Source organism: Varanus komodoensis, unplaced genomic scaffold, assembly GCF_004798865.1.
Source record: "Varanus komodoensis strain SLA01 unplaced genomic scaffold, ASM479886v1 scaffold5, whole genome shotgun sequence".
In the NCBI taxonomy this organism is placed as follows: Eukaryota; Metazoa; Chordata; class Lepidosauria; order Squamata; family Varanidae; genus Varanus; species Varanus komodoensis.
This window is the reverse complement of record NW_025336087.1, coordinates 41,757,588-41,785,087: the sequence shown is the minus strand read 5'-3', so window position 1 is coordinate 41,785,087 and position 27,500 is coordinate 41,757,588. Positions and strand designations below refer to the sequence as shown.

Sequence of the window (27,500 nt, the reverse complement as noted above, 5' to 3'; positions counted from 1 at the left end):
AATTGAAATGTAAGAAGTACAGAAAATAACAATTACTTTTAAACAGTTGCCATAATGAAATGCTATCATTTGATAACACATGCAGCACAATTTTTAAAAAAATAAAGCACGCTATCCAATGAGACACAAATATTAGCATAAATTACATGGTGCTAGTATAAAGAACCTCTAAGAAAATACCAATGCCAATAGCTCATGCAACAGGATTCTCCAGAAAACCCATCACTGGCTCTTTAATAACAGTCCCTTAGGCTACTGCACTGGACTTTATGTTAGCATTCATGCTGCATTGGATACCACCCGAGAGAGTCAATTCTATTTGCTGTGGTTAAAACAAGGGCAAATGTTTTTAGAAACACAGAGACACGTGCTCCCTGTGTTAATCTGCTCACCAGTGCAGATTTTGTAAATGGCAACTCTACTTATCTCTTTCTGTTCTTACGGTATTTCACTCCCTGTCACAATACAGCTTCTATCTCACCCCCACCCCCAAGCGTATGTATATACATATGATACATAATACTTCATAACTCCAATGAAATGGACTGCGTCCATGAATGCTTCACTGTAATAAATATAAATTAAAGCTCTGTGTTGTTTTTGCTACAACAGACTAGCATAGTTATCCTTCTGAAAATTATTTTAGAAGAGATATACAAGAGAAGGAGCAAAGTCTCTTCCAAGAGGACATCTTTCATTTTCAAGTTTTTAAATTTAAAAACTTTAATTTTAAATTAAATTAGTACTTTTTAAAATATGTTCCCCACTTAATCCATATAACCTTTTAACTTGCTCAAATTGGGTAATTCAATCAACTAACAACTGGAATTCTAAACAACATTAAAAATCCCACAGGAAAACTGTAATGCAATGTGGCAGCTGCAAATATAACTCTGCCCAGGGATGGGAACACACAGTTGTGCCCACAGCGCTGCCAGCAGTAGCCTCTCTGGACGGTGATACAACTGAGTCATGCACCAGCACGGATCGCATGTACTGCTGTCAGAGAGCAGAACTAAGTTGGAGCCATGTCCCGTCAACATGTGATAACTGAGCAAAAGTCCTGTTTGTGCTGCATCATAGATATCAATTGCTGGCTTAAGCTGAAACACTTCCAGGATGAGACAAGTCAGAGGAGTTCTATTCTACAGGTTCTGCTAACCTGCCCTGTTATGAAAAGGAGAGTTGCGCTTGCTTCAGATCGCTGCAGGATCCATTAGCTTCCCATTAGCATTAGCAATGGGTCCTGCTGCTGTAAGACCCCTGTTGGCCACTGTATAATCACTATAATCTCACTTTTAAAACTGCTTACAAAGCCCTAAACGGCTTGGGTCCTGGCTACCTGAACGAGCGCTTACGTCCGTATATGCCCGACCGCCCTTTGAGATCTGCGGGAGAGTCCCTTCTCCGGGAACCCTCCATGAAAGAAATTAGGAGAGTAAGTACCCGGAGGAGGGCTTTCTCTGCGGTGGCGCCCAACCTATGGAATTCACTCCCCAAAGAGGTCCGCCTGGCACCGTCGTTACTGGTTTTTCGGCGCCAGGTAAAGACCTTTTTATTTAAACATCATTTCAATTGTTAAAACATATGATCTGGCCTGGGCAACTTCTTCTTCCTTCTCTTTCTCCTCCTATATTTTTATTTTATACTGATAATTTTAATTTTGTATTTGTAAATCAATGTATTTTTTGTATTTTTATATTTAATGGTAATTTATTATGTACTATTGTATTTCAATGTATTTTATCATGTTGTAAGCCGCCCCGAGGTTTCGGCAAGGGGCGGCATAGAAATGTTATAATAATAATAATAATAATAATAATAATGAGGGTGGGGGAGCAAAGAAAAGCAAGCATACTGTAAAAAGATATCAAATATGAAGAAGTTAAGTCACAATTCAAAAAGCCTTAAAATAATTTGAGCTTTGTGCAACAAAGTAGTAACCCAAAGCTTATAGAAAACACCACAAGATTGTTTCCAGGCAGTCAGACATATCTGCTAAAAAATGGTCATCACAAACGTCAAATTAAAAAAGACATTTTACACTGGGCGATTCCCCAGTACAAACCCTATTTTGTGTAATAAATGTTTATCTAATCCATTGGGCAGTATTACTGCTTAGAAAATGGTTTCCAAGCTCTCTACCTTCACTAGAAAACTTCTTTCAGGATTCACTTGTTGAAGTGCCTCTGCACACTGCAAGGTATTCTGGGGTACAAGTGGAGCAAGGGATAGAAGAAACCTGTGCAGCACTGCTATTTATGCTTCATGGAAGCTCACCTGCATAACCAGCATCCAAAAAGGCAGGGCGCAAGAGGCTAGTACTTCCCAGACAAATATCTTGTGCCCGCCCCATTCTCTCTCCATTGTTGGACCCTTGCAGACACTTAAAATTGCCTTTAAACAAAAGCAATTTTCACATATGAAGTATATTTCATTCATAAACTGGTAATAAAAATAAGACTGGAATTTTAAGCATACTTATTTAAACCACCAAAATCAGTAGGAGTTACTTCAAAGAAAATTATGTTTAGGAGGGAAATGTTGACATGGAAGCTATCACTTTTCTGCTTTTAGAGGAGTAATACTGAACAAAGCTCACCCTCCATTTGAGAAATGTGCTCTGCACCTTCTGTTTCTGTTGCTTCTTCCCAACCCCCAACACACTAGTTTTTCTGATACTGTCACTGGTTTGCTAAGGCTGGGCAAAATAGGGAATAATAAACAAGATGCCCTTATAGGAAAGATTGTTCAGTGTTGCTCATCTCTTGCTTATTATTTCCTATATCTCCAAGGCATCCTGGGATTCCCTGAAACAGTTTACATTATAAAAAAGATTGGTTGAAGGGAATGGGGGGTGGGGAATCCATTATCATAACCCAAAGAAAACAGCTGCATTTCCATCTGTAGTATTAACTTTATAAATACAGGAACCAAAAGCCCCCCCCCCCCGCATGCAGTTTTCCTCACAAGCAGAGCTTTTCCTCCATTATTATGTTTATTTACCACTGACTGCTCAAACAGGACTCATTCCATTTCCCACTGAACCCAGAATGGATTTATTTAAGCTTTGCAATTGTGAACATTGTTTATACAGAAACAACTCCAATAAAAGAAAATAAACATATAAATAAAATCACAGAGCAGCATTATCATATTAATGTGTTCCTTTTCATGTTGAAGACAAAAGCATATATATTGCAAGGCATCTGATCACTAAATGTGACTCTCATACTGAAAATAAAAATAGTCACACGCTGGTGGGCCTTGCCAGCTTAAAGCAAAGTAATAAAACACTTACTGTGTAACAGCCTATGAGGAAGGCTGCATTGGCTTGTTTTTTCTGATCAAAGCCACAATAATGAACAATCTTCTTCCTTAACATCGTAAAGGACTGTATCAAGAAATGAACAGAGTTTTAATTTGACTCCTTACATTTTAAAAGCTTGCATTTAAGTAAGAAACAATAACAGTCTCATCATAGACAGCCACAAAAAAAGCCTTATCTGGTAACAACATAGGGTTGTAATTAAACTAGTGTCATTTTGTAATGGAAGCAGTTCCAATGATGCAGTCAGGAGGAGTTGATTCCTGTCCTCTTCCTCAAAATCTGCTTCAAGGAGCTGGGAAACCCTCCAAAGCAGATTTCTGGGCTATGCAGAGGGCTAAAAGGAGGTAGAAGTGAGGGAGAAAATGTTGCGCTAGCAAATTTCTGTTATCATGATGCTGGATTTAATCCCTTAGCATTTATGACACAACGTTATTAGTATTATTCATTTCATTTTTATACTGTCCATTAGCCAAAACTCTCAGGGTGCTTTAGAACAATTTGCCAAACAGACAATACAACATGGCATCACTCCATTTTCAATGCCTACTTCAAGAAAGGGTGACCCACGCTATTCACACTATTGTATTTTGAATAGTACGGAGATCACAAGTTGAGAGGAAAAAATAAATCGAATTAGCTTTAATATCTAATGTGAGCTTATAATTGAATGAGATCATTCTGAAGTCTGCAATATTAAATTTGGATCAGGCACAAAACACCTATGTGACCATGATGTTACTCCACAAGGAGCCATTTTCTCCACTTTGCTGTTCTGAAACACTACCCCTTCAAAATCTCTTGCTCCCAAGCTAGCCCTTTCCCATCTTGTGCCTTTCAGATTGGGTATATTACAACTCTGATCACTATCAGTCAATTTAGTCACTGGTTTGCTAGCTGAGGGTTGCTAGAACTGTAATCCAAAACATCTGTAAATTGGGGAAGGCTGGCATAAAGCACACTGTTTCTTTTCCCACTGAAAAGTAATTTCTACAAGAAAAGAATTTCAGTGGGTAATTTAAGTACAAAGATCTAACGATCATGCCACAACGGACTTTTCATATCACATTTCCAACCTTGCAATTCGTTAGAATTGCATAGCAAGCAAAGTTTTCCATCTCTTCACTATGGAAATATTGACTAACAAATTTCAGTTTTTACTTTTCAATACAATGTTGAAGGGTGAATGAAAGTATCACTGAAATTTCCATCCTTTCACAAGTATTTGCCTAATAAGCTTTTATATTCCCTTTAATATAAAACATCAATGCACTAAATAATGTGGGGGCATATGGAAGGCCTTTGGAACTAGTTTGACTGGATCTGCCCACATGTCTTATGCTGCTACTGATACTACTTTTGTAAATGCTTGAAAATAACTGGTAAGTTACCACATAGTCCTGTCAGCCATTACATCTGATCAGTTACAAAGAAGAACAAGGAAAATAAATTACAAACTTACAGTTCCTAATTTATATCATACCTCGAGTCCCTGGGTATTTGCTGATCCCATGGCTATCAGATACTGCCTAGATGCCATAGGAAAATTCAGAGCCCCTGTTCCAGCTTCAGAAAAGTTCTGTGAGGTCAGAACTGTAGGTCCAAATTCAGATTACCCTCCCTCCACCCTCACAGCCAGTGCAGTTCTCTCAGTAAGGCTATGAGGTCCCAAGCGTGACTTTGGGGCTGGTGCTGCAAGGAGGCATTTCGGGAGCAACGAGGGGGAAGTGAGACTCTGCTGGCATAGGAAGAATCCTAGGCAATGCCTTGTCCCTCCTCCTCGAGAACAAAGGTAAAACATTTACACAGTCAAAATCAGCCAAGAGCGCTAGTACTCTTCGCCTCTACATCCCTTCCGCTCACCACTGAAAGACCATGATTCTCCACGTTTGTAGGGTTCCAGGCAGCACCCCACAGTATTTTGCTAAAGAATACTGGGACTACTTTTCCTACAATGTTACGCTTTACAGGGTATGCTTATTATGAAGAGCTAGTATGTACATCTTCAGAAGCTTGAGTAATCATTGTCAAGAACTTTTTAAAAAAACCCTAAGTACATACTAGAAGAAATATATACTTCTGAGCCCTAAAGCACCAGTAACAAGAAATTCTTTGGGGAGGAGGCTCTTCACTCCAGAAGTGTTTCCCAGTAAGTTTCTCCTGTTGGAGAAACTTTCCGCTCACCACTGAAAGAACTTACCAGGTCTTTGTGCATCTGGCTTCTGCCTTTAACCATTAACCACAGAATGTATTCCAAGTTATTTGTACTTTAAAATACAAGTCAGCAAGTTCTACATTATTCTTTCCCACCCTTCTGGGAAACATAGAGAAACATACCCTGCAGTCACCAAACTATAAACATGAGCACCAACCTAGACTTATATCATTCTGTGTGTGTGTGTGCATATATTCAAGTGTGCAGAACCCAATAAGATAGTGCACGTACACATACATCAAGTGAAAAACATTCACCAACATTTTATAAATGAACATTATTCAGAATACTCAAACTGTTAAGGTTTACAAAAATGATTTACCTTTAATTTTTTATTTAGCTTGCAACAGTATCTGTAAATCATTGCCAGATTGAGTGGCCCAAAATCTGCATAGAAGCTTGGAAGGGAAAGAAAAAAGAGGGTGGGGAGAGAGAAAAAAGAAGTGTGCTTAAATTGTAAAACTTCTACTGGAATGGTTATTCAAAGAACCACATTCTCCCACACATCCAACCGCCAGCCAGCCCTGCCCTCATTATAATCATGAGGCTTTCTAGCTGGCAGACTATTTCTTCAAATGTCATTCAGAATAGCTGTTGATATAAGTAGTAATTATGGATGAAAAACCAATTATGTCAGCTTAAGAGGTATCATAAAACACCTTTGCCATGTTTCTTAGCTTATAATGTCAGTGTTTGTTGAATTTTTGTTTTGGATTCTACAATAAAATATTTTGCAAGTACTGCTTAAGTAAACTCCCTCTGGAAGACTCTAATAACCCTTTTCAGTATTTCAGATATCACTGAGTGGTAGATAATAAGTAGTAAATAGACTGGGCAGTAAAGGGCTCCTGTAAGCCTAATGTACCAACCCAGAGAGAGAATAACTGTATTCATCTCTGCACGATTTGTACCCTCCCACCAACCTCAGCTACAGCTGGTTAACTCCTTCCCAGTTCAACACTGGCTGCAAGGGCAGCAGCACTCGTTCCTTATAATCACACAAAGGCACAGCTGGAGTACCCTTACCGTCAAAGGCAACCTCACAACAGTGCTGCCTGTTGAATCACTGTATGTGTTTCTGCCTCCTTTGAACACCTAGGTATTGCCAGAACAGTCACTCATACAAAAACAGCCCAGCCAAGAGTGGGGCCAGCATCACAGCCCCACTTCCCTGCCATCAGATGATACCCCTTCATGCAAGTAGTGTGTGAAGATGGTTCATATACATTCTTGCTAAAGCAGTGTAACTCAGGGGCAACAACCCAAGACTGCTATTTCAAAAGATTACTACTATTTCACTTTCAGGTTGGCTGAGAAAAAGTCAAGTCAACATCCGAACAAGGTTTTTGCATACATGGGTGGGGTTTTCTGTTAAGTTCCAACAGCCACAGCCAAAACCACCACCAACTTTTAAAGATGACTATCAGCTGGTCTTTCGCACTCCAAAAGGTTTGGGGAAAATGTCTAGGCAGCTTCTCCTGTATGCATAGTTCTCCAATTTTCCATAAATAAATAAATAAATAAATAAATGCCTTTTTTCAGCAGAAATCCTTCTCTCATAAACTCATTAGTAAAAATGTATGCATGCAAATTGCAAATAGACATTTTCTAAGTTCTAATAAATGTATTTCAGGTTATTAACCTTAGCATATGAATATATTTAACTGAAATACATATGTATATTTTAGAGTAAAATGGAACTTATAGTGACAACAAAACTGAAAATCCCCAACAGCCTTGGTTGTTGTTGTTGTTTAGTCACGAAGTCGTGCCCGACCCACCACGACCCCATGGACAACATTCCTCCAGGCCTTCCTGTCCTCCACCATCCCCCAGAGTCCACTTAAGCTCACACCAACTGCTTCAGTGACTCCATCCAGCCACCTCATCCTCTGCCGTCCCTTTTGCCATCTATTGTTCCCAGCATTAGGCTCTTCTCCAGGGAGTCCTTCCTTCTCATTAGGTGGCCAAAGTAGTTGAGTTTCATCTTCAGTATCTGGCCTTCTAAAGTGCAGTCAGGGTTGATCTTCTCTAGGACTGACCAGTTTGATCGTCTTGCGGTCCAAGGGACTGACAGGAGTCTCCTCCAGCACCACAATTCAAAGGCTTCAATCCTTCCAGCCTTCCTCATGCTCCAGCTTTCACAGCCATACATTGCAACTGGGAAAACCATAGCCTTGACTATACGCACTTTTGTTGGCTGGGTGATGTCTCTGCTTTTTAGTATGCTGTCTAGATTTGCCACAGCTTTCCCCCCCAGGAGCATCTTTTAATTTCTTGGCTGCAGTCCCCGTCTGCAGTGATCTTGGAGCCCAGCAAAATAAAATCTGTCACTACCTCCATTTCTTCCCCATCCATTTGCCAGGAAGTGAGAGGACCAGATGCCATGATCTTAGTTTTCTTAATGTTGAGTTTCAAGCCAACTTTTGTACTCTCTTCCTTCACCCGCATCAAGAGGCTCTTTCGTTCCTCTTCACTTTTCTGCCATTAGAGTGGTATCATCTGCATATCTGAGGTTGTTATTTGTCCCAGCAATCTTAATTCCAACTGGTGATTCATCTAGCCCTGCCTTTCTCATGATGTGCTCTGCATATAAGTTAAATAGGCAGGGCGACAGCCTTGCCGAACTCCTTTCTCAATTTTGAACCAATCAGTGGTTCCGTGTCCAGTTCTCACTGTTGCTTCTTGACCCGCATACAGGTTTCTCAAGAGACAAATAAGATGGTCTGGTACTCCCATCTCTTTAAGAACTTGCCACAATTTGTTGTACTCCACACAATCAAAGGCTTTAGCATAGTCAATGAAGCAGAAGTAGATGTTTTTCTGGAACTCCCTAGCTTTCTCCATGATCCAGTGTATATTGGCAATTTGATCTCCAGTTCCTCTGCCTCTCTGAAATTCTGCCTGTACATATGGTAGTTCTCAGTCAACATACTACTGGAGCCTAGCTTGTAGGATTTTGAGCATAACTTTGCTAGCATGTGAAATGAGTGCAATGGTGCGGTAGTTTGAACTTTCTTTGGCATTGCCCTTCTTTGGAATCGGAATGTAAACTGACCTTTTCCAATCCTGTGTCCATTGTTGAGTTTTCCAAATTTGCTGGCATATTGAGTAAATTGCTATTAAAATGGATGCGTGGTTATCAGCATCAATTTATCAGTTGGTAGAATCAATTAGTGTGTCGACTGTTCTCAGTACTTTTGTCTTTTTTATTTAAACAATGTAAGGGAAATATATGCTATTTAAAAAAAAAATACAGGTATTCCAAGAAAAAAGTCTACATAAAATTTAAATCACATGCCAAATGCTTGTGATATATTAGGGAAAAAGATTAACTTTTTAAATGCTTTGTTGACTAAATACCAGCCAAAAATATGCTGAATTAGATCTCTTCATGTCAGAACATTTCCTAATTCAAACTGAAAATTTGCCAATGTGAATCACTTATGCAAATTAACTTCACTTACACTGAAAAATGGTTCAACTGAAAATTTTCTGAAAAACCCACATCACTGCTGCTCACATAAATCAGATTCTGCTGGACTTCGAGCTTAAGTCCAAAATCCCAAGCAACTTTTTCTAATGCAACACAACTTGTATCACCTTCACCTTGCAACTTTGGCTTTAACACAGCCATATACCTCAGCTCTCGAAAGATAAATGCAAACTAGCATCGCCACGTTTTGGCTGTTCATGAAAGCAATTCTTCAAGAGTGGGATAAGACAGTATAATTTTCCAGCAGTTGACCATTGTGGATATCAAAGTGCCACCTAATGATATGTGCCATACAAGCTCCACCCAATGACTACAAAATATTCTGCTCCTTTTATGTACTTTTGGAAGACTGCTCCTCCAAAAGGAGGATTTCTTCTTAGGAAAATGCGCTAAAGTCTACCTCCCCCAACTGATGCCTTCTGCGTATTTATACTACACCTCCCGCATCCTTGACTATTGCTGATGTCAGCTAGGGCTGGTGGTGGCTGACGTCTGTAACATCTGGTCAGCACCAGGTTGAGAAAAGCTGCTGCAGCCCAAATCCCCTCCCTTCTCCTCTCTTGACCTCCCCCGCCCCGCCCCGCCCCGCGATCTAAGCCAGGTACAGTGTGTACAGAGCACAGTTCCTTGGCAACTGCACTTCACAGAACCAGGAACTGTGCGTATCCAGGCAAAGACCTTGCACATCACCTGCCAGCAGCGGCAAGCCTGACCTTGAGCACTGCTGACAGGCAGCTCCTTGCCCTGCCCTGCTGCCCCATGCTTGCCTGGACAAACACACCCTGGTGTCTTCCATCTGAATCCTTCCAAGATGTGGAAGCAAGCAGGAAGAGGGGACACTTGTTTGTTATTTGAGCGGAGTTTGTGAAATTTGTCTATTGAAATGCTAGACCACTAAAAATCAATCTGCATGCTCTCTGTGTTCAAAACAGGTCTTCAACTGTACTGTTCCAAGATGCTGTTGCATCTTAGGAACAAGATATAAGGTATACACAGGAAGCTCTCTTTTTTCACAAGATTTAAGAGGCAGAATCTTTTTCTATTGGTCAATAGCTTTCTGAGTGAGAAATTCAATGTAGTATGGAGTGTCTGGAATGTCTGGCCCCCCCAGATGTTCTCATCAGATGACAACTCCCATCATCCCAGGCAAACTAGGGTTAATGGGAGTTATAGCTCTGCAGCATCTGACAGTCACAGGCTTTCGGCTCCAATGTACTAAATTACTAAATGACAGGAAGGTCATTCAATTGCTATTAGCCTTGTCAGCTAATAGATATCTCTTATATTCAAGGAAATATACCTCTGTATAATAGATTAGGGACAAACCACACAGTAAGACCTTTTTTTATTAGAACAGATTATATCCTGCACCTTCAACTTAACTATATTTCCAGGGAAGCTAACAAAATTCAAAGCAACATTTCTTTAATTACAACAATTAAAATAACAAGATACAAATTTGAAACATTTAAATCTCACCTACAGAGACAAGACAATGAATGTCACAAACTGTTTAAAAGCTTAAGAACATGCAATAAGATAACCATTCTTAAAGCATGGGAGAGGAAATGTTTTGCTTGGTACCTTAGAGGAGGGCATTACAGAGGAAAAGACCCATCACTAAAAGAACTCTTTCTCAGATTACCGCCTGCTGCATTTCTGAGACTTCTGTTTGTAGACAGATAGGCTGAATATTGTAGGAAAAAGGATGACAGATCTTTGCTCTGACCTAACCAAGCTGCTCTGTCTTAAATCAGTGGTCCATACTGCCTATAAAACTGCCACTATTATTCTTTTAAAAGACAAAACAAAACTGTAATACAGAAGACCTTCAAATACAAAATGAAATAAGACAAAATTCTTGGGAATAAAATGAAGAATCTAGAAAACAAGAGACAGTATCCAACAATGTACGGACACCAGAAGGACCTGCTTGCTAGTTAGACAGAACGTTAACAGCTCCTAAAGCAACTGGAAATGAGTCCAGAGTAGGTCAGCTGAGCTCCCTACTGGGAATTCTGCTCATCTGCCCCATTCTGGAAATGCATGTTTTGGCACATTCTGGGGTTGCTCTTGCATCTCCTATTGAGCTGGGGTATTCAGTCCCAGTCGTGCAACCTAACCAGGAGAGTAACAGAGGCAGCATTAGATACTGCTCAATATTGGACATGTTTCTTTTATTTTCCCATTTTCCCCTCTTTAACGTTTTAAATTTTGTTCTCCCCTCTTTTCCATTTTAGGTTTAGCTGTTAACAGTCTATCCAGTTGTTACAAACGAAATGGATTCTAGATGCTTCTGAGAGAAAGATCAAAGAATTATGCTGCTAGGTCTTATAGTTACTGACTAGCCAAATACAAGGGTAAAGGCCTAGCCTGTCCTGCATGCTTTTCAGTGTGGGTAAACCCCCTTGTATAATATGAGAGCTCAAGCTCAAACAATGAAGCCAAATGGTGGGAGATTCCACATAAAGGAAATACCTCTTCACACATGGTATAGTGGAAAAAGTCCGCTTCACAAGTTGTAGTGAATGCCACAAGTTCATTTTTCAAAAAGAATCAAATTCGTGGAAGATATGGCTCTCAGTGGCTATTTATAACCTCTAGTACCAGAGACAGTATCTTCCCATTGCCAGTTGTTGGACAACATAAGCAGAAGTGTGTTACTTTATGTCCTCCTTGTGAGGTTTGCCCAGCCATCTGGTGGATCACTATGGAAGACAGGATACTGGATCAAATCCACCAGGGCTCTTCTTAAGTACGTTTATTATTTTCCCATCAGTGCTAGACAAATATCCCATCTCAACACAAAGATTCCCATTACATCCTCATCCACACTGTTGCACCTGTTATTGTGTTGGCAGCAAGGGAATAATATACTTACTTCTCATATACAAATTCATCATCTATGCAGAAATAGTGTGTGCTTGAACTACTGCTCTTTGGTTTGTGAAAGAGAATGGCAAAATAGAGACGATCTGAAATATAAAAACAAACAAAATATCAAGCTAATACTTACAACAAAGATAACTGTAGAGAACATGCTGATCTTATGATTTTATCTGAGTTCAATAAATCAATTTAAAATTTCTGCAGCAGATAACAGTTTCTAGTTAATAATTAATTTGTATGGTTGAAGTGTTTGGTTAGGGCATGAGAACCATAGTATAGCCAACCTCACAAAGTGATTCTTCTGTGGGCAACTGGCTACTGTATTTAGCTAGCCTGTATTTATGGACCTTTGCTCTGATCTAGCATGGCTTTTCTTGTGTTCTTTCTGATGCTAGACCACAACATAAGAAGGCCAAGATAAACAGTGTAAGAAAGACAAGACAAACATTTATTGGCTTATTTCATTTTTATACCACCTTACAATCAAAGTTCTTTGGCTAGTTAACATGTAACAAGATAACATGCAACTTCCTGGATTCATCAGGGGAATCTTGCTGGACTGAGCTGTAAAGAGGGACATGCTTCTAGCCCTTTAGCAGTACTAGGAGTTCCCGTTAGTCACATGCTTGGTACTGTACATAGGCAGTGGAAATGTCTTCTTCAAAATCTGTTTTGGAAAATGTCCCAATTCTGCCCCCCCCCTGCAAATATGTAGGCTTGGGGGTGGCTTTTTTGTTCTGCTGATGGAAAGACTTCTATCAGTGGAAAAACCTCACTGTATTTCACCTTTTTTCCATATACCTAGATGCATGTAGGCTTTCCTGGCATTCTGGAACTCTTCCTGGAAGTTCTAGAATGAAGCAAAAGCCTAATGTAGAGATTCAGACAAGTAGGGCTTTCCTTGCAGATGTGTCTTGTAACCTCACAAGGCCCAACCTGTAACCATTGGGGCTACACCCAGCAGTTCTGCCTGATCAATGGTATGGATGGGGCCAGGAGCATGGCCCTGCAACCCTATTCTCATGTTTAAATTATGCAGTTACATAAACAGAAATAGTAAATGGTTTATAATCAGCTGTTTAATGCATCAGTTGAATATTTTATGATTGCCTCAGACATTTCGTAAAAGAATTTTAACATAAAACTGCTTTTGCTGTCTATCATTTAAGTTGTCATGAGTCTTTTTTGAGAAAGCATCTAAGAAACTGAATTGATATCAATTTTATCAATTATGAAATATTATGTAAGAGGGGGAAGGAAAGTTTTGTTGCACAGTTAGAAGCCTGTCTGGGACACAATATAGGTTAAACACGTGGCTTTGTAGACATAATCACTGCCCATCTTTAATTCAATGGCGGTCATCTGAGATGTAAACTGGCAGGAGAGTCAGAAGTAGAAAGGTTTTTTTTTTTTAAGTTATCTTTGCAAAGGAAAGCAGCCTTTGATTTCCTTGAACGGTGTCATCAAAACAGTCTATATGTTTCCAAATTAATAGTTTCTAACAATATGCCAGTTTATAGGGTACAAGATTCCTTTGTCATATATCTAAACTGACTAGCCTACCACCCCGCTTAAGTCCTACTTCCAAGTAAGCATGTGCAGGCCACAGCAATATATAACAGTCATAAGCATGTTTACTTAGAAGAATCACAGCCTTTAGTTATGTATTGCAAACACAGAATATGGACATACTACTCCACTCAATCGAATTCACCTAGTTATTGGAAGCCAAAACAGGCCCTGATTTATCTCTAGTGGAGCACTTGCAACTACCAGTCGGTTCGTTTGCATTTGTATGTGTGGGTGTGCATTTCTGTATTTTGCAAATACGATCTGCAAACACACATTCAACCTCTGGCAACCGTCGTTACGCAACCCACCACCTGCACTGACAAAACATTTCTATTTAATCTAGACATTTAAATGCCTTACAGATCAAGTTCAGTCAAAAAAGAAAAAGAAAAGCAAACGCAATGGCCATTCTTCAGCCAGAGTCCCTTTCAGAGTCCCTTTCCCTTACATTTGCAGGAAACAGGGAATCCACCTGACGGCACGACCAGTTGAAGTTTTTCATTTTATCCTTACCAACCAGCTACCAAAATACAATCAGGGTATAGAACCAGCGCAAAACGCAAACTAACAAAACAACCCAGTTGTCTGGCCACTCTCGTGTTTTACACTCTTGCGGGAAACTTCTACTTGAGAAACACACCGCGATGTTTCTTTAAAGGCACAATCCTACGCGTGCCTCGACAAAAATTAAGTCCTGCAAGCACTGGCTGGTCAAGCTAGTTAGGATACGCCGGTTTGTATGTTTTTTTTCCCCTCCCGTCTGAACTTGCATCAGAATTATGTCCTAATGGACCAAAATTCGCGATCAGGAACATAAGCATGCAGCCCGAAAGCAGGTTTCTGCCCTGAGCCCCTCCTGTTAGGATCACCAATTTGAAACCCCCGTCTTTTTCTCACCTTTGATCACCTCCACACAGATGCGCGAGTCCTTTCTGGCATTCATTGTTTACAAACATTAAAGCGCGGGGACTCAGGGGCGGGCAAGGGCGGCTGCAATGGCTGCGAACGCAGAGCGATCCACCCCCTTCCGCGTACAAGTCAGAAAGTTTTCTGCTCCCCACCCCGCAAAAGCAGGGAGGACGTCGCCTTATATCAAGCCAAGCGCCAGAAAGCAGCGCGGGCTGGAAAGCACCGCCGCTGCCCCCTTCCCCGAGCTGCTTCCTCCGCGCTGCTTCGTCGCTCCCACGCCGAGCGAGCGAGCCCCGAGCTGGCGGCTGGGCACCCCTCCGCCGCCCCACATTGGCAGCTGCCAAAGCGGCGCGTCCTCGCCTGCAAGTGGCCTGCGGCGGGCGCGCTGAGCTCCGAGTGCGGCGGCGGCTCCTGCTCCAGCCCGAAGAGGCTACTTGAGCTCCGTCCCTTCCGTCAATAAAGCGGCTCTCGAGGCCTCCGCGCCCCGGAGCTGCCATTGGCTGGCACGCGGGCCAGGCGCGGCCCCTCCCGTCGCCGCTCGCCGGAGGCAGCCGCAGCCGCCCTCGCATTCCAGGGTGGAGCAGCCCTTCCCCAGCCCGGAAAGCTCCAGGGAGCCGCGGCCCAGTCCTGCGGCGACGCAACGTGAACGCCAGCCCAGCCGCTGGCAGCGGCGGCCCGCGCCTGGCAAGCCAGGCCAAGCCCCATTCCTTGGCGGTGACCGCCTCGTGTCCTGTCCTTCGCAGCCTCAGGGCGACGCGCCATTGTTGCCAATCACCAAGTCGCCGGACAGAAACACCTCGGCGCTCCTCCCAGCACGCGCGCACACACGGGTCGGGGCCAGGCTGGTGCAACAGGCTTGAAAATGAGTGTGGAAAAGTCCCGCAAGAACAGACTCTAAGTTCCCCCCTCCACCCGCCACACACAAATATTCTGCTGCTGCTTGTATTGGCTACTTTAAAAGAGTTGTGCTAATTACAAAAACTGGGCAGCCATTGTGGAAAGCTGGGTCAGCCCAAGCTGTTTTTCTGTCTAAGGACAAGAATCTTCCCTGCCCAAGTGCAGAAGTGAATCATATGTCCGTTGGATCTTATGTCGACGATGGTGAATGCACAGCATTCTCTTGAAAGCAGCAGGCTTGCTTATAGCGCGCACAGCAGCCGACACTACTCTGAACTCCAAAACGAAGCCCTGATTTGCTTCCAGCTTCCGGCCTCTGCTGCACGGATAACGTTCTGGCCTGTCCTGGGAGCTTGCCCATCTGGGAAAACCCTCTCACAGTACTACAACTCAAGATCAAACAATGAAGCTGAGCAGTGGCCGATTCGAGACAAAGAAAAGGAAGTACTTCTTTACACAGTGTGGAGTTAAAGCCTGGAAGAACTTCCCATCACCAGATGTGGTGATAATCACCCATTTAGCTTTCAAAGGGAATAAAGTCCGTAGAGAAGGCAAGGCTATCGGTCTCCACCACTCAGCACAGCTGCCTACACTGACAAAAGGCAGGGTCAGCAGGACCATACAACAGCACAGACTATTTACAAGTGGCGATCTTGTTACGCATTTTATTATTTTCAAACATGCATTTTACCTTCCAATCTTCTTCTGAGGGTAGCTCACAAATAACATATGTTCAAGTATTCATTATTTAGGTATGTATATTCATATATTAGAGACTGCAGGTGGTGCAGTGGTTTAAACCTCTGTGCTGCTGGGTTGGTTGATCGAAAGGTTGCTGGTTTGAATCTGCACAATGGAGTGAGTTCCCCTTGCTCTGTCCCAGCTCCTGCCAACCTTGCAATTCCAAAGCATGCAAATGCAAGCATTTATTTATTTATTTTATTTAGCAAGCTTCTATGCCGCCCCATTCGCCAAAGTCTCGGGGCGGCTCACAACAATAAATAAATACACAATTAACCATATAAAACAATATAATTGGAGACGTCCTGGCCATAGATATAAAATCAATAAATAATATTAACCATTAAAATGACGTTTAAATAAAAAGGTCTTGGCCTGATGCCGAAAAGCAAATAAGTAGGTACCACTTCGGTGGGCAGGAAACAGCGTTCCGTGCACTTTGGTGTTCAGTCATGCCGGCCACATGACCACGGAGACTGTCTGTGGACAAACGCTGGCTCCCTCGGCTAGGAAACGGAGATGAGCACCGCCCCCTAGAGTCAGGCATGACTGGACTTAACGTCAAGGGGAAACCTTTACCTTTACCTTTTATTCATATACTACCTACTCAAGTGAGGAAATCTTTCCTCTGTAGTTGTGTCTACGGATGCAATCCTATGCACACTTACCTGAAATTATCTCCACCAAACACAAGCTCGCAAGTAGCTATGCATGGGGTTCTATGATAACAAGATAGTGCAGTCCTAAACATACCTCCTTAAAAATCTGGAGTTCAACAGGGACTTGTTCCCTACTAGACTAGTAAGCATGTTTACAATTACAGCCCAAGCTCTTCTCTTCCATTAGCTGACTAGGCAGCCTTCAGCAAGGCATTCTCTCAGTTTCAGCCATCTGCAAAAGGAATGCAAAATGGTGCCAACAATCTAAGGGTTGTTGTAAGACAAAAATGTGGAGAACACAAGAAGAGTCATGCTGGATCAGACCAAGGGTCCATCTAGACCAGCATTCTGTTCACACAATGACCAACTGACTGCCTGTGGGAAAGTCTCCACTGCTCATAAACAAGACATGAGTGCGGTGGTACCCTCCTGCCCTTGTTTCCTAGTACCTGGTATAGAGAAGCATACCACTTCTGATCTTGGTCTAGTAGCTGTTATCCTACCGGAATTTGTCCAATTCCCTTTTAAAGCTGTCCAAACTGGTGGCTATCACAACATTTTGTGGAAGTGAATTCCATAGTGTGTCTATGCACTGTGCGAATAAGTATTTCCCTTTATCTGTCCTGAATCAATCAATACTTGGGATTATGCCACTGTTTTGTTTTGTTTCTATCCTGCCTTTTTCCTGCAAAGAACTTAAGCTGGTTTATATAATCCTCCTCTCCATTTTATCCTCACAACAACCCTGAAAGGTAGGTTAGGCTGAGAGTCAGTGACTGGCCCAAAGTTACCCAGGGAGCTTCCTGGCCAAGCAGGCACTAGAACACAGGCTTCCTGTGTTCCACTCCAACACTCTAACCACTACACTATATTGGCTCCCATGTAGAACTACAGATAGTTAACATTTCCCCTAATTTATTTAACATTAAAATGGGAACAACTTGTCATGGGCACCAGGCCTCAATTGGGGTTAGAACTAGTCTTCCATTTCAATGCTATGACCTCTGTTGGGATTAAAATTTATGTCTGTAATAGCTGTCCCTCTGGCCATACTAGCCCGCTAAGTGAATTGCTTTCCCATGACAAGACTCCCATCTGTGTATCTCAAATAATGATGAAAGGGGGGAAATATAATGCACTCTCACATATACAGTGCATGGATACTCCTGGAAAGGGAATTGCATACGGGTGTGATTCCACAACTGAAAAATATATTAATTTGCTCTTTGGCAGCAGCCGAGAAACAAGACATGCTTCACTTTGCTTTCCACTGACCGCTTCAGCCTGGGGACTGATTCATCACATCTCGAGGGTGGAAAAAAAAACCCCAACAACAACAACAACAACAAAGTGCACTGAACCATAATGTGACAAATTGTGATCTCAACGTGGTATAAAGTATAAAGAATCCCCTTTCTTTTCCGGAGTCTCATAGCAATTTAAGGACTAACCAATTTGTAGATGACTTTGTGGGAAGCCTAAAGATTTATGCTGAGATTCTAGTGTATATATATACACTCAGGGCTGGGGGGCAGGGGAGATTTTAAACAGTGAGATGAGAGGGAAAGGCAGAAACTACAGAAAGGGGTAATTATTTTAACAGTGGCTATTCACAAGATGGCTGTTGGCTGGTAACACATATAGTGTAATTTAAAAAACAAAGTCTGTCCCTCTTCAAGGCACACCGCAGCTCCACTTAAAGAACTTCATGAAAATCAGTACTCATGAACAGAAAATCATTGATTGTCAGCAACATCTGCCCAGATGCTCAACTTTTGAGGAGAGATAGATGCCTTTATTTCATTTCATGTGACAGGGAAGGAAAACATTTGAGAGGTACCAGTTTAAAATAAAATTACTTTTTATTTTTTTTCTTAACATTCTGAATGTTATTCTGTACTTCACACTGTTTTAACCCTTTGATGGGCAGCAATTTATGAATGCAAAGAAAACATCATGCATTTACTCATTTAGAAACTGAAGGTTCTCTTCCTGCCAGGCAAGTGAAGTATGCAGTATTATGACGTAATAGCACATTTAGAACACAGCTTATGCACATTTAAACAGAATAAAAACCCAGCATTCCCCAACCAACCATGTGTAAAAGTGCACAAGACTGTGCTGTTAAGAAGCTAATTATAGGGTATGGAGGTGTTGCTTCAGGGTGCTAACTTTTAAGGAATGTTGATGCCTGAATAGTTTTACAATTATTTACCACACCTATCATTATAAAAGAAATCCCGTGTTGAATAGTAACAAAACAAATAAAAAACACCAACTCAACAGGAACAGATGTCTATAGAATGAACACCCGTCAGTTGCAAAGGCCAAAGCAGAACTGGACACTTACATTCAAGAATTATTGAAGTTTGCAGTGTTTCAAATATTAAGCATTTGTTTTTGGCTAACTGCAACATGTTTCCCAGCCTCAAAAGGAATGCCTTGGTGGGGCAGCTCTGTGCGCTGGTACAGGAGAAGGTGAGACACACACCAGAGATGATGGCTGGGCACAAGCCAGGTGCTATGGCTGAGCATGTCAGCTTCCTGCAGGGCTGGTCAACCAGGCAAAGGGGATCACAGGCTCTATTAGCCTTGTTCCCATGCCTCCCTGTGCACTTTCTTTGATCTTAGCAGAAGTAGCTCAAGACTGCTCAACCCAAGAATTTCCACTTGAGCAGTAGTACTATGAGGAGGAGATGGCATTAATTAACAGCAGTCAGTGCTGCCTACCTTACAAAAGCTCTGACACAATGAGAAAGGAAGGAGTCCCACAGCTGGGAGCAGACTTGCCCTTCAGGCACCCATGAGCTCAGCTGCTGATGGATCAGGTCTTTAGGCTCCACACACTCACAGTAGGCACTTTCAAGACCTACAAATACCGGCTACTGGTGGTCGCTGTTTGCAGTGGTCACTTTGGGAAGAAGTTCCTGCTTGAGTGGAGGGATCCTCTGCAGAAGCTTTAAAGTGTCCTTATAAGGCCTGTCTGGAGCATATGAGGCCCAGTAGACCTTTGTAAAAGATGTGTGCTAAACCCAGTCCCAGTTGCTGAGTGCCTGCCTTTCCATTAAAGATAGTTATTGTCCTTAGAACAAGAGGCACATTTGACATTTTGGGGCGAAAAAAGCTCTGGGAACCACCACCATTCTGCAGGGGGGTAAAAATGTTGGGAGTGCCTCTCACCATTTTATCTGTGTTTGTTTCCTTGCCTGAATGTGCACCATGTGCATATGCTAATCTTACCTTCTATCTCTCTGGTGCTTTTTTCTATTTCCATTTTCTGTCCCTCTTTCACTCTAGCTCTTTTCCTTCCCTCTCTGGCTACATTTTTGTTCTTTTCATCTATTGGACTCCCTCTCTCTCCACTTCCTCAAAAAATGAATGGAATGATTTCTTTATTCATTTGCAGAGGACAATAAAGCCCCCCTGCTGAAATTTGGCTGGAGGGTTGATGGCGGTTACCCCCTGCCAGGCAAGAGTCCTGTGAGGCTGATCTCTGCACCCATGGCTGCAGTTTGGCACAAGGGACTCCCCACATCTTCAGAGGGGGGAAGCAGGTTGGTAAGTACCTCAGGTCTTTTGGGGACAGTGGCACCGGCATTCGTTCCCAAGGCTCTCCCTGAGATAGTTCAACATTAGTGCAAACCAGCAAACAAAATATGGTTAGCAGGTGTTGCCCAGGATGGGAACTAGACAGTTCTACTGAGATCTGTCATCTGCTGAATAATCTTTGATGGATTGACAGTATCTAATTTACCTTTAATTCTCAGGTGAGGGGAAAATATTTTCTTCTGCAGTATGGCTGGAAGGTCATCATCTTCGACTGCAGCAGGGGGAAGAAACTAAGGGAGCCTCCATTCCCAACAATAAAGAAAAAAAGGAGGAAATACACTGAAAACAATATTGACCTAAAGGTTATGGTTGTTGCCTTAGACAGCTACTCAAGGCTGTGGTGGTAGGGAAGGGAATTCCTATGTGGATTGTTGACATGATGCATTCAGAAGCATGGAACAAACCTTTCAGCACAAACAGATGTTTGGCAAAAATGCTGAAAATGAACTAGAATATGAACTAGAATATGCTTCTCACACTGAGCAAAGGTTATCTCGGCAAAACTCGTGGGAGACAGAGGATTACTAGGCATTTCAACGTACACCAAGTTATTTACCTGCTCTTAGTTTCATTTTGTTGCAGGTCCTATTTATGCTATCTTAGTAAAAGTGCAGCCTAATACTTCCCTGTGATTCCAATTATGGGTAGAAATTACTGCAGCTTATTTATCATAATTAGATTTTAATTTAGATCCATAGTTCACTAAAGCCTAAAGCAAAGGATGGACTATCTCTTTCAGCTTCACAACAACCTTCCTAATGACAATGACATCACCATTCTTATTTCACAGATCCAAGATGACTTACTCAAGGCCATCATCCTCAAGTCACATCACACTACCCCCTCATGCTAAATGTGTGTGTGTGTGTGTGTGTGTGTGTGTGTGTGTGAGAGAGAGAGAGAGAGAGAGAGAGAGAGAGAGAGAGAGAGAGAGAGAATGCACAAACCAGCACTAACAGTGAGTCAGTCCCACAGATGGACAACTGGCGAGTTTATGCTTACCATTCCCATCAGCCTTAGCCAGCATAGGCAATGTTAAGCAATGGTGGGAGTTGTGAACAAAAACTTCTAGAGGGCTCTAGTATGCTCACTCCTGCTTTAATGCCTTTAACCAAAGGGTAGCTGTGAGCTTCAGTGTTCATGAGCACTATCACCACATTCATTAAAAAGATAAAAGATAGTCTTTTACTATTAATCTTAAGATACTTTCTACTAGTAAAAGTCAATCAAAACAACATTCCATCTTTAACTAGGTACTCTTCACTTTCACATTCTTCTATAGCTGTCTCTAGATGTCTTTTACAGGAGCATTCCAATAACTGTCTCTTGTCCTTATGCAATGAGAAACCCAAGAAGCAGTCAGGACAGACACCTGCAGAGCAATATCCTTGAGCCATTAAACACTTTGCATTAAGTAATTGCCCATTAATGGGAAGCTCTCACTGACCAATGTAACCCTCAGCCCTGTGCATATGTAGTTGAAAGTTAGCACCGGGAAGTGCATAGGACTTACTTCTAAGTTAACATGCATAGAATTGGGATCCATGCTTAGCCGGGTCATGGTGGGGAAGGGGAACAAATCTACCTCCAGATGATAAAAATATATCTTAGCTTTTTAGAAGATAGAACCACCATCAGATCATCTCCAGGTTTAGCTAGAATATACTCAGGTTCACTTTGCCCATCCCATACAAATACTTACAAGCAGTTTTGTAGAGCTATTTCTTCACATCCCAGTACATCCCCAAATTTCACATCTGCCCAGGTTTGCAATAAGAACCAGGTGTTATTTTTAAAAGGGTCAGTGAAATATTTGTACTGATTTTGGAAAACGGTTGGTTGCACTTGATGTATGTACAAAGAAAGTGTCCCAAGTCATAGTCTCCATTAATCTCTGGTTAACCTTTTGTGGAACCAGAGTTCTGTTCCCTCAGCAAATTGGGCAGATTTGTGTCTGTGGATAAAAGGTATCTTCTAGACAAGGGGTGGGCAGAAGGTAGATCTCCAGATGCTCTGTTCTTTAAAACATCAGGGGATCACTGCTTAGCCAGCAGTTCCAGCCGGAATACTTCAGCTGGCCCAACAAACCCAGCAGAGGTGTACCAAGCCTTTACATCCAAGTCAGTTCTGAGTTTGAGTGGCTCACCTTGAGCAGCTTCATCCTCTCTGCTCCAGAAACTGCATCCCCATCTGACTTCAACTATATCATCTGTCTCTAGACATTTTTATCTTCTTTTGTACACTAGAAGGAAGCCAACAGCTGTTACTATAAATTTAGGGGGTTAAATCCAATGTCATGTGAGCTGACTTCAGCTCACACAGCAGGATTTTCCCTTATTCTCCTCTCCTCCTCAGCTCCTCATGAGCCTCCAACTCTGACCTCAGAGGGCCCTATAGGGGTGGGTACCAAAAGCAGGAATCTTTCTTCCAGTGGTTTCTGTCCTACTAGCTGAATCAGATGTGGATACAACACGGGGAGTTCAGACAATCTGTCTCACGCATCACCCCAGCGACATTCTACATTCTGAACCACACTAAATTCAATGGAACTTATTTTTCAGTAGGCATGTATAAGATTCTGCCATTAACCTCAAACTGTCATGGGTGCTGGTCATAAGACAGATTCAGTATACAGCTATTTTAAAAACATTTCCTCTGCAAGGTAAGAAAAACAAGGGCAATGCATGCAAAATATATCCAGTGAGATAAAGAAATGCAAAGTCTGCTTGTAAGAATGCAACAAGACCAAGTAAATAAATAATCCTATATTAACAATGAATTTAGTGGTCAGATCTGCACTGCTGTTCAGGAAGTACATGAAAACCTTTCAATGGGGAACATGATTTAAATTGGGGATTTAAATCAATCATTTTTCTTGCTGATTTAAATCATGAATTAGAAATTCAGAAATCAATCCACCCTGATAGCTATGTACTATGGCCTTCCAAATATTTTACCATACAGACACGTCTTGTTATTGTCGGTGCTTTCATTCCCCCCACCCCTTGCAGCAGATTGAGCAAAGTGCACTTTATAAGCCCCAGTATCTCAGTCAAGGCTACTGTGCTGCATTCAGCTTGATAAATTTTAACTTATACAGGCCCATCACAGGATCAGCTCCACATAATAAATGTCTTTTTCTCTGACGAGACAAAGCTTGTTTAAGGATAAGTACTGCATATTTGTGAATAATGATATAAGCATATCAAGTATATTTTTCCTAAGATACACACACATACCCTTACAACTCATATAACCATTCTTTCTTTATATAATGAACTTCTCCTGAGGCAGTTTTATTATAGCTTAACATTATCACTTGGTTTATGCATGATGTACTAAGAATTATAAGTGAGTATTTCTTTAGCGACCTTGTTGTATTGTTATGTGTGTTCTTTTTGTTTTTCGTTTTTAGTTTTTTCAAAATAAAATTCCATGGTAAACAGAATCACCATATATACTATGTGCACTACAATATCATGAAAGGGCAATGCAAGGCCCACTCACTTCCAGTCAAGATGTGCAAAAATGAGAGAGACCTATAGAAAGAATCTGTTTGAATTCAAAAGCTTTTCTTCATGCATTTCATTATTATTCATCAGTTATATAACACCACTTTTCACAGGCAAATATACTCCACAGTTCTCTCCTGTATTCCTCTAACACGAAGGGCTAACTGTTCTTTTTCTAGGGAAGGACAACTGTAGCTGAGTGAAATCTGACAAGGGCAAGTCACAACCTGAAAATCATTTTCTGAGGACAGTTTACACAGTACCCAATGCCCTGTGGCACTAATTGCTAAGGTGCAGGCTATACTTTCCATGATTTTAAATGCAATGTTTATTTTTTTACCTAATATTAAGTAGTAAACAATGTGGTAGATTGTGCTACTCATTTTTAACAATATTTACACGGGTATTTGTCTATACATAGCATATCTCCTGGACTCAACAGATTTTTGGTTTTACTTCAGTGAAACCTTGCATATTCATCACATAAATGATACCTCCACAATTTAACTATTCATTTTTATACTAGTTTCTAGAGAAATATTCAATTTAGGTGTTTTATGTACAGACTGGATTGATGAAACTAAGGCAACATGATTCACTAATATATTTCTAAGAAAAAGGGTTGAATTAAATTCATTTTCACCAAGTTGCCAGTTTTCTAATACATAAAGCAGTAATGTGAATTTGTTTTATAATAACTAAAACATATTATAACTAAATCAAGCTTTTTGTTACTAAAGAACTTTATCAACAACTGCTTATGTAGCTTACAAGCCATTATGCACTAGAGCAGGAAAAGGTACTGAATCTCTTGCAGCTTGAAGGCCAAATCTCATGTTTGGGAAGCTTTCAGCAAGTGCAATTCCAATGACGGGGGGGGGGGGGCACACTAAAAGCAAAAGGAGGCTGGGTCAAAGACAGCAGGGTAGCCAAACATACAAATGCAACCAAACAAAAGTACCTGTATGGTTTAACTTTTACTGTTAGCAATGAAGCCTTAAGAGGTGTTTTAACTCTTCAGAATGCAGAAAAACTACACAGAAGTCAAGGGTAATACCCAACAGCCAAGGTGAAAGAGCAGGACCTTTTGGAGAAACCTGGAGTGCCAGACTGGGTTACCAGATAAGCGAGATGTGGCCCTCATGTCTGAACTTCTCCCCCTGCACTGGAGAATGTGTAGAGCTTTAAGAGAGACAATTAAATAAAATTGGCTTTTCCTATGCACATGTAAGGACAAGCACTAGCTTCAAAATCAAGACTGATTCATACCAGGAATTTAAAGTGCTTCATTTATTACTTGAGAATCTTTAGACACAGGTAGGTCATGGTTCCAGATTTAAAAATCCATTGGGTGGGCCAGACCATCAGTCTCACCTATTCTTCCCTGCTAACAGAGGCCCTCTCTACAGACATTAAGAGCCCCATTCAGGTATTGTTGATGCTGTCCCTGCAAGCATTTGTGCTAAGAAGTGCAAATGACTAGAAAGAATGAATGCTTGGAGGGATAATGTCCCAGGAGCAACACTGGGGGTGAGCCTATATAGCACAGTCCCACTGAGTTGAGGTAAGCAGGTTCAGTGAAGCCCAAATTGAGCTTTTGCAAGAGAATCTGCCTTGAACTCGCAGTAAGTAAACCCACTGATCCACTCCAATCAGGGGAAGGATTTCCCCTTTTTAGGTCCAAGGCCACATCTCCTTATGGCTAACTGTGTTGGGGGCCATATACCAACAAGTCCCTGCAAAAGATGGGTGGGACCAAAGCAAGAAGGGGTGTTCTCAAAACTAAAGAAGCTGGGATGATTCCCTTCTCTCATATACATTCACACACATCCATTCTCTTAAATAACACATACCCAACACACATACCCATTATTCTTTGCAAGGTGAAGGCATGGAAAAAATAACTGGGAGGGAAAAGTTTTCCAGGCCTTCATATCTCTCCCCACACACACACACACACACACACTCTCTTAACATGTACCCATTCTCACAGACAACACATAAGCACACATATAGTGCAGTTTTGCAGTGACTTGAGACATTTTCACTCAGATGGTTGTCCTTGTGCCCCAGCCTGTCATGGGCAACATATGGGGAATCATCTCTTGCAACCAGCTCACTACTTTCAGGCAGTATCTGTACCTTATTGATCAGCTTGTATTTTTCTTCAGCCCTTCCCACAAAATGCTATTTATTGTCTTAATGCACACATAATCTATCTGCATACAGAATGGATAAAAATGAATGTCAAAAAAGGCATTGTTTTAAATTCAGGTATTTAAAACAAATACTTATTATACCAAGCAATCTTTATCTAAAGAATGACTTGGCATATGTTAAGGAGAGAAAATAATGCTCAACTGTAACAACTGGAACTATATTCTAGACATAATTTTTGTATAAGTATAGTTCTTAAATTTATATACACAAAATGAAATATTTAACTCTGAAAATATACAAAGATTAGGAATCACGTCTTAATTTCAAAGACAATGAAATGTATACATTAGAAAAGAACAACTGTGATCTATCACGGTTTTAGACTGTTTGCACTGATCTGATGTCTTACCAACATCCTGAGAAGCTTAAAACTACCACTGCAGTGATATGGTACTTCTCACCACAATTCCAATAGTAAACCAAACAGCAGGGAACTTAGTGGCCAATAAATCCAGAGGTCCTTTTGGCTATAATTTGTATGTCAAGAAAAGTACTGAGTTATAAAAGATTCTTGCACAAACAGCAGCCCAGAAAACAGCCATCCACTGAGCAGAAAACAAAAAAGGACAGTTTCCTCACATGGACATGCTAACTCTGGAAAAGCAGAAATTTCTTACGATTTATCATAACCAGCAATAAGAGGAGGCACATTTCCCCCCAATATATCTTTCTACTGGTGGCATGAAACTGTCCTCCAAATTCTGATAAGTAAGCTGAGTAAAACATGAACTGAGTAGAAGAGTAGCAGAAACATTCAGTCCATTAGTATTTATCCCTCCTCATCAAACCCCTAAAAATCCCGAGTAATTATTCAAATAGATGATCATCCTTCATTTAGTTAGATTTACTACCTTTTAATCGTTTTAACTCCAAAGGTTCACAGGCACCTAAACACGTTTAAATAAGGATACAGCTTCCCTATGCTCCTATGCACACACTCTTCCCGATCAGTTCCCTACACCTACTCTAGAGTAAAAATGGAGGGAGAAAGAACAAAGGCGAAAAGGAGGAAGCTGCAAAATACAGATTTAATTAGTGTCTGTTTTGGCCCTCGTAATACAGCCACTTGGCTCGTGGTGGCTCTTTAGACGTCGCTAACACGCGCGAACGTCCATCGAAATGAGTCTGCCTTCAGGAAAGCGGCACGGCCGAGCAACCAAGGGGAACAAACCTCACTTTGGGAACAAACAAAGAGTCTTGCAGCACCTTAACAGCCCAACACGTTGCTGACGGCAGGAGCTTCCGTGGACCACTGCAGCCCATCACTTCGGCAGATCACGACTTTCAAGGAACTCGACGGAAACGGAGGCGGCTTGTTGACAAGTTCCGCGGATTCGGACAGCGAAGCAACTTGGCGGCTCCTCAGCCCGCCACCCCGTCCTCCGCGCGACGTGGGTCCGATGAGGCAAGCCTCCCGCTGGTAACACCCTCCCATGCCCAGGTCACACAGGAA

General features: G+C 41.6%; 1 protein-coding gene across 10 annotated transcripts in view; it reads right to left on the bottom strand.

The window, feature by feature from the left end:
* The window catches only part of CDC14B (cell division cycle 14B), a 63,231-nt gene that overhangs the window by 35,351 nt on the left and 380 nt on the right, over positions 1-27,500 (bottom strand). For 7 of the 10 annotated variants that reach the window (XR_006416332.1, XM_044446787.1, XM_044446784.1 and 4 more), the window contains exons 2-4: positions 11,921-12,014; positions 5,866-5,941; positions 3,302-3,394 (exon numbers count right to left, since the gene is read on the bottom strand). Coding sequence is in view for 9 of the 10 variants with exons in the window: in XM_044446787.1 (XP_044302722.1) it covers positions 3,302-3,394; positions 5,866-5,941; positions 11,921-12,014 (263 nt within the window). In the remaining variant the exon portion in view is untranslated. Of the gene's footprint in view, positions 1-3,301; positions 3,395-5,865; positions 5,942-11,920; positions 12,015-14,397; positions 14,772-27,253; positions 27,498-27,500 lie in introns of those variants that run through there. The other 3 variants (XM_044446791.1, XM_044446790.1, XM_044446788.1) reach the window with 3 other exon arrangements.